This window comes from Octopus bimaculoides, chromosome 4 (genome assembly GCF_001194135.2).
Source record: "Octopus bimaculoides isolate UCB-OBI-ISO-001 chromosome 4, ASM119413v2, whole genome shotgun sequence".
NCBI lineage: Eukaryota > Metazoa > Mollusca > Cephalopoda > Octopoda > Octopodidae > Octopus > Octopus bimaculoides.
This window is the reverse complement of record NC_068984.1, coordinates 59556111-59563231: the sequence shown is the minus strand read 5'-3', so window position 1 is coordinate 59563231 and position 7121 is coordinate 59556111. Positions and strand designations below refer to the sequence as shown.

At 33.8% G+C, this 7121-nt stretch overlaps 1 protein-coding gene across 1 annotated transcript in view; it reads right to left on the bottom strand.

Annotated features, from left to right (window-relative positions):
• Window positions 1-7121, bottom strand: part of LOC106883438 (FAS-associated factor 1) — a 61216-nt gene that overhangs the window by 33351 nt on the left and 20744 nt on the right. Inside the window, exons 2-3 of the mRNA XM_052967123.1 lie at window positions 5285-5353; window positions 1510-1849 (exon numbers count right to left, since the gene is read on the bottom strand). Of these exons, the coding sequence (XP_052823083.1) occupies window positions 1510-1849; window positions 5285-5353 (409 nt within the window). The remainder of the gene's footprint in view (window positions 1-1509; window positions 1850-5284; window positions 5354-7121) is intronic.

The window sequence follows — 7121 nt, the reverse complement described above, 5'->3', positions numbered from 1 at the left end:
TGTGATCTGGACATCAATGGTTTGAAATGGACCCATTTTCCATTACATTTCAGACAGATTTAGCATGGAGATGCTGAAGCAGAAATATCATTATAGCAAATAATCTGCTCAATACCACAGATTTGTTTGACAGTTGCTTGAGCTTAACCACTTAAGCATGTCCCTTGATAGATGACATGAGATCTCTGATCATGAGCAGTAGGGGAGCATCATAGCCATGTGTCGAGAGGGATTCTTTGGTGTTTGAATAAATGTAGTAAGAAAAGCAAAGTTTGAAAGAAATATTAACCATTTTTCATAATTCCTAGGAGTAAGCAAATAGGAAATAACAGCTGCTACCCAAGGACAGAAATCATATTACACAGTGTTATAACAAAGACACTAACATGTAGCTAGAGATACTTAAGAACAATCAGTGGCAAAAGACATCACAGTAAATGAACTTAATTTAAGAATTTTATTAACCCATTTATTTATTTGTTTAATGAAGACCCTCAGTTAATTGAAACCAATTTTTTTGAAGTTTACACTGATTAGTATTATTCAATTCTTTAATTAAATAAACAGATTAATATTACTTTTTTCATTCTTTCATTTTTAATAACAAAATCTTCTGTCACTCTTTTCATCTCAGTTACATCTTGATTAATTTGGAAGTTGTGGGATGGCCACAACTGGACTGCCTTAGTTTGTAGGCTTGGTTGATCAGGGTTGACCAGAGAGACTAAACGATATCAGGTTCTATAAATATCGCAAGATATTAGTTCCTCCATTTTGAAGCATACTTTGTGACTATGTGACTCCAGCTTCGATTCCACTGAGCTGCACTTTGGGCAGATGTCTTGAGTTGATCAATATCATATGAGTGGAGTTTGGTGGAGGAAAACTACACAGAAGCTCATGATCTTGTGTGTGCACGCGTGCGCGTGCATAAATTTGGGGCATCAAACAAAAATACCTTAAGGTAATGAGATACATCTCTTTATGGAAAAAAATTAAATTTAGTCAGTTGATAAACTGAGATTACTTTATCCGCTCTGCTCCCTATTCTCCTAGCATAAAGTACTAAAATAAATACCAGGCTGAGCAAATATACCCAACTAAAAAAAAAAATTTAACTTCGACAGCCCAAGTATGGTTGCAACCCAATGATTGAAATCAGTCAGAGAATATCAAAGATCATTACTATAACGAATGTGAAACACAAAGAATATAGTACATAAAAATGTACTAATAAAATCATAATGAAAAAACAGAAAAAAGTCATCCCTATATTCTAAAAGCATTGCATTACTTAAAATCTTGCCATATAGGATAATGATCATTTAGAGCTCTGTAACACTAAATGTATTTTCCTAGTGAGGTCCGTGTGTTCATGGACTTCCACATCAATGGGAAAATAGGTTTCATGACATGGGCTTCAAGTTATAGCAAGGATTTTCAAGAATGCAATGCTTTTGTAACAAAAGATGTTTTGTTATAAGGGGAAAAAGAATACTTTTTACCTACCAACAGTTTTTGTATTCTCTATAAATAAATCAACAAAGTCATTTTTGTGTTCCACAATGAACTTTAACTGGTAGGGAGAAACTGTCTGGTGAGAGTAGCTCATATCAGGAAATGAATCGGTTTTAAACAAGGCAGGTGTAGATGTTGACAAGGAGTAAGACTTAGAGTAACTGGTTTCATTATCATTATATGAAACATGGTAACTTGCTGGAGTGGTGTTTGTGGTAGAAGTGGCAGTAGCTATGGCGGAAGGGGTTGTTGTAACTATTGTTGTATCAAATGCAATTCTGTCTACAGATGGTGAACATACATCAGTGGGGATAGCACTTTGGACAGCTTCCTGCATATAAGAATAGAAAAAAAAATTAGTAAATCTTATGAAAATAGAAAGTAGAACTCATCTTTAAATCACTTAAGCAAAGTAAAACAAGTAGAATTTTATGCTTCGATCAAGAGTACAACATAATGGCTGAAGATCTGAATTTCTGACAAAGCCTTGTGAGTGAATTTAGCAGATGGAAACTAAAAAGCCTATTGCACATGCAAGCACACGTTGTGTCCTTGTTTTGACATCACATGATGGTTGAAAATGAACATTATCATCATACCAGTAATGTTGTTCATTTCAAGTCTTCTGCAGAAAATGTCTGGCCATAGGAAATATTACCCTGCTTGGAAACCAGAGGGGATTGGCAACAGGAAGGGCATCCTGCTGTAGAAAATCTGCTTCAACAAATTCCATCTGACTCATTCGAGTACAGAAAAGTGAACATATGATGATGATAGTGATGCATCTTTATTGTACAGCCATTTTACAGTTTATAAGAGGACAACAGTAGAGCTGAAGAAAAAACTGCTTGCCCTAAATTTTATAGGAGTTAATGATGTGGTTTTTCCACTTAGAAGTTGTAGAAGACAAAAAGTCAACCAAAAATGCACATTCAAATAGTTAAACAGATTGATGAAAGCAGGAGAGATACTAATGGTCAATATCATATATACTGATGTTTCCGTTATTTCTTTTGACAATCTGTCCAACTGGCAGATGACTGGGTCAATATCATTTCATTCTTTCATGACCAAAGAGAGCCATCAACTGGTAATCAACATTATTGACAAGTGAGACCTAACTCCTCTTCTGACCATGCCCACAAGAAGAGGAGTCATGTCCACACAAATATTTGATCATGGCAGAGCAAGTTAATGAACCACTCTTCAAATTTACACTGCTGCAACTTCTTACAGCATTAAATGCTTGTATTCTGCAGTGCCTACTCACAGATAGATTAACTCAGCATTTAATAGTTAAGTGTCTTGGCCACAGACAATGCAGTGCCAATAATAGAATATAAACTGCAGACCTCTTGGATGATAGTACTCTCTCAACTTAGTGATCCAAACTGTCTACTGGTGTGTATGAGAACAAAATGGCCACCTAGATGTTAGAAACAACTTCCTGACACAGAATTCAATGATAAGAGACGCAAATTTATTTGAAATTAGAAATTCTAATATAAATTAGGATTTATAATTATACTGCTGTTATTACTATTTGTTACTTCATGCAAGAATGCAGATAAATAAAGTTGATTGACTGCTTTTTTTTTAGTGATGAGAGATATCTATCAATGCTGATCAGCACAACAGACTGGGGTGTGGAGAAGGTGGTACTGGAAGTGAAGTCAGTTATCTCAACCTAATACTCAACTAATATTTAATTTTATCAACTCTAGAACTACGTCAAGGTTAACATCAGCAGAATTTTAACTCAAACCGCAAAAGGCCCTGATTAAACCATTAGCATTTAAATTGGCAATATCCAACCCCAAATTTTCTACCTGTTTTATGTTTAAACTGGCCAGATCTGGCCTCTCACGCATATCCAACAATGTCATTCAAAACATAATCACATCATCGAAATCTCAAGATTACAAGAGAACACATGATTAATTCAAATTAATGTGAATGAACATGTATTATATTTGACAGAGTAATCTGAATGCTAAAGGGTTAATACTATAAGTCATTTTGTCTGCTGCTATAATAATAATAATGATGACAATGCACTACCTTTTGTAATACTACTGTTTCAAAAGAAATATATTTAGGTTCCCTGAATAAATTTTAGTTAACTACACTTAAAAATTATATTCTTGGCATGAAGTTAAATGTGAAGTCCTAAAAGATACTTTATATTATAGAAGCACATAAAGAGTTTATTTTCCAAGGCAAGTCTCATTCACAACATTAAATATATATATATATATATATATATATATACATATATATATATAGAATGGGCACAGGTATGGCTATGTGGCTAAGTTAGTTTCACAACCATACTGTTCTGGGATTGAACCTAAGTGTAAAAAGGTCAACTGAAACATTTTGAATGAAATTTCTGTCAGATGTAAATACAAAGGTGATAGGATCAGTGCATCAAGGTAGGCCAGATACTTAGTAGTATTTGGTTTTGTTTCTTTATGCTCAAGTCAACTTTGCCCAGGGACAATATAAATTAGCTAAAACTCTTTGAAATACTCATACAAATCAGTAGAAGAAAAATATATTACTTTGGCTATCAAGAAAACATGTCTAAACTTGTGTAGCATTTTCATGTTTGTGATTGTTCTGAAGAAGCATGAAGCTTAGCATATATATTTTGTTGTTATTGTTTAACCATAGGTCAGTCTGATTAAGTACACCTATGATCAAAGACATCCCATTGGTGACCATCCTATCTTATTTTCAGATAATGTAGGTAAGACCCTATTATCTAATAGGTCTACTTCAAGACAATAACTTGAGCAACATATTTTAAAATACATTGGTGACCATGTGTATTTTCTTATTGCAACAAGAGAAACAGCTAAGGCACTAGCAATAGCTAAGGATATACATTCATGCAAGGTTATGTGGTTAAGAAATTTGCTTTGTTCATATATTATTTTGGGTTTGAATGTATTGTGCATTACCTTGGGCAAGTATCTTCTACCATAACTTTGGATTGACCAAAGTCTTGTACATGAAATTTGGTAAACAAAACTCAGTAGCAGTCCATTCTATGTGGGTGAGAGCCCATGCACATATTGGTATGAGGTAGAAGAATCACTGTTCATTATTTCATCGAAATAAAAACTTAAATTTGACCACACAGTCAAAAATACTTTATGGTGCTCTCTGCTGCTCCAATTATGTCCCCTTACACCCAATCAACTTTAAGTACCAAAGTGTAAGGGCTCATATAATCAAACTTAGTGCTGTAATATGGTTGTAACCCAATGACTGAAACCAGCCAAAGAATAAACTAGAAAGTTTATTCATTGATATTTATAATCCACTCTCAGAGTGGTTGGCGTTAGGAAAGGCATCCAACTGTAGAAACTCTGCCAGATCAGATTGAAGTCTGGTGTGACCATTCGGTTTGACAGCCCCCAGTCAAATTGTCCAACCCATGCTAGCATGGAAAGCAGACGTTAAATGATGATTTGATTTGATTCAATACTTTACATCCAATCCAACATGTTTGCACGAGAGGAATATTTTTATTCTGTTTCCTTTCCTTTTTTCTTTCTTTTTCTCAAGAAGAACTGAAGCAAGCCAAATTATGTATAATACTCAGGGAACACCACCACAAAAGCTGAAGTGAGATTTGATGATCATATGGTCTGCAGCCAATCATCTTAACCTCACAGCTATTATACTTCATAAGCCCTTTATTCAATGTCTAAGTTTTGCATTAATTAAAAATTGCTAAATATAAAATATAACATACATCTAAGTTCCAGCTGTGTTGTTCCAAAGTGTCAATACAGATTTGAATATCTTCTATCCTGGTTATTTCCTGCAAAATATAAGAGAGAAGCAGCAAATATGAGAAAATGTTAAATATTGATGTTATTTTACCAACAAACATATTCTTTATTACATGGAAAAATGCAAGCATGAAAAGTCATATTCTTAAGATTATAAACATGGAAAAGTACAGGACAAGTCATTACACCAGTAAAAGTATAAGACAAGCTATTACTTCTAGTAAAGTAAAGAATAAGAAACTTTTTATGTAAAATATTGCAGCAAAGAATGCTAGTTCTTCTAATTTATCACTCTTTACAGTTCTCATCTTTTAAATTTATTGTACAAAACTTTTCAGCTAATTTGTAAGTTTGTCTAATTAGTCACTTTTTTTTGTATTCAAGGTAGTAAATTAGCCAAATTCTACTTAAGTATAGTGTTATTTGTAAACTATAATAAAATAAGTTTTAATTTTCAAATTTTAATTTTAGCTGCAATATTTTAAGTAAAAAGTTTCTTATTCTTTACTTTACTAGAAGTAATAGCTTGTCCTATACTTTTACAGCTCACATTTTTCCATGTAATCCATGATTTTTCCAGGCATTGCTGTTATAAGATAATTAATAATATGTCAATTAATAATATAAGATCTCACCTTATAAACTACTGAAAGATAATATTTCAATTTTTTCATGTAAGTGATGATAATATTTCAATTTTTTTCGTGTTTAATTAAAATATATGTTGTGATTGAATTATTTGATACTAGCAGTATAACCCAACCTTGTCCGGGTGTGACTTATTACGCCATCTATGCGATAAGTCTTGCTAGGTGAAAATCAACTAAAAAAGAAAGCCTTACAACGAAAAAACCCTTATGATGTAAATATGTTCATAATTCAAAAGACGATGAAATTAATAGGGAAAGTCTGAAGGCTGTTTTGCATAACATTATTAAGTGTACGTAAATTTCATCCGTCTAATTGGCTATACAAATACTTGTGCAAAACAACTTTTTGCGCTGCCCTGATTATATACAGCAGGGTAATCCCTTTTCGCATGAACTAGGACGGCAATTTCTGATGAAGCAATTGCTGGTCATCTGTTGGTACACAGTTTTGCCAGAATTCTATCAGATTGGCCAGAAAATGTTGATGCACCATTTTGCATTATGTTCAAAGTAGCTTCTGGAATGTGGTAAATTGCTGCAGTCTGTTGCTGTCATTTTAAACCGGTTGCTTTCTTTCCCCAGAAACTCTCTTCTTTAGAGGTAAAATCTATGTATATATTAAACAGAACAACAAAAGTTATAATAGATGGCGAGGTTGGTACTTTTCACATATCTGTAATTTTTCAGATTAACACCCGCACAATTACCCAACCCTAATCCTAAACCTAATCCTTACACTAACCCTAACATTAACCCTAAACCCTAACACCCCAACCCTGACCCTAAAACCCCAACCCTGACCGTAACCCTAACCCCTAACCCTGAAACACTAACCCTAACACCCTAGTGAAAATCATGGTATATTTACAAAACATTGACGAACATGAGTTATATTTTACTGAATGATTGTGTACTTGCACGTGTATGCGGTTGAGAGAGCGAGAGAGGAAGAGGGGGAGAAAGGAATAGAGGTAGTTAAAAGTTTTCTTGTGACGGCTTCTCTTCACTGCCTATTACTTCATTAGAAATCTATGGATGCACTTACGCACATAATAGAGAAAAATGAAACAAATATGGACGACTTGCTCCAAAACACCACTGAGTGGGGAACACTTCTCAAAAATAACCTGCAGTTGTTTCCTTCAAA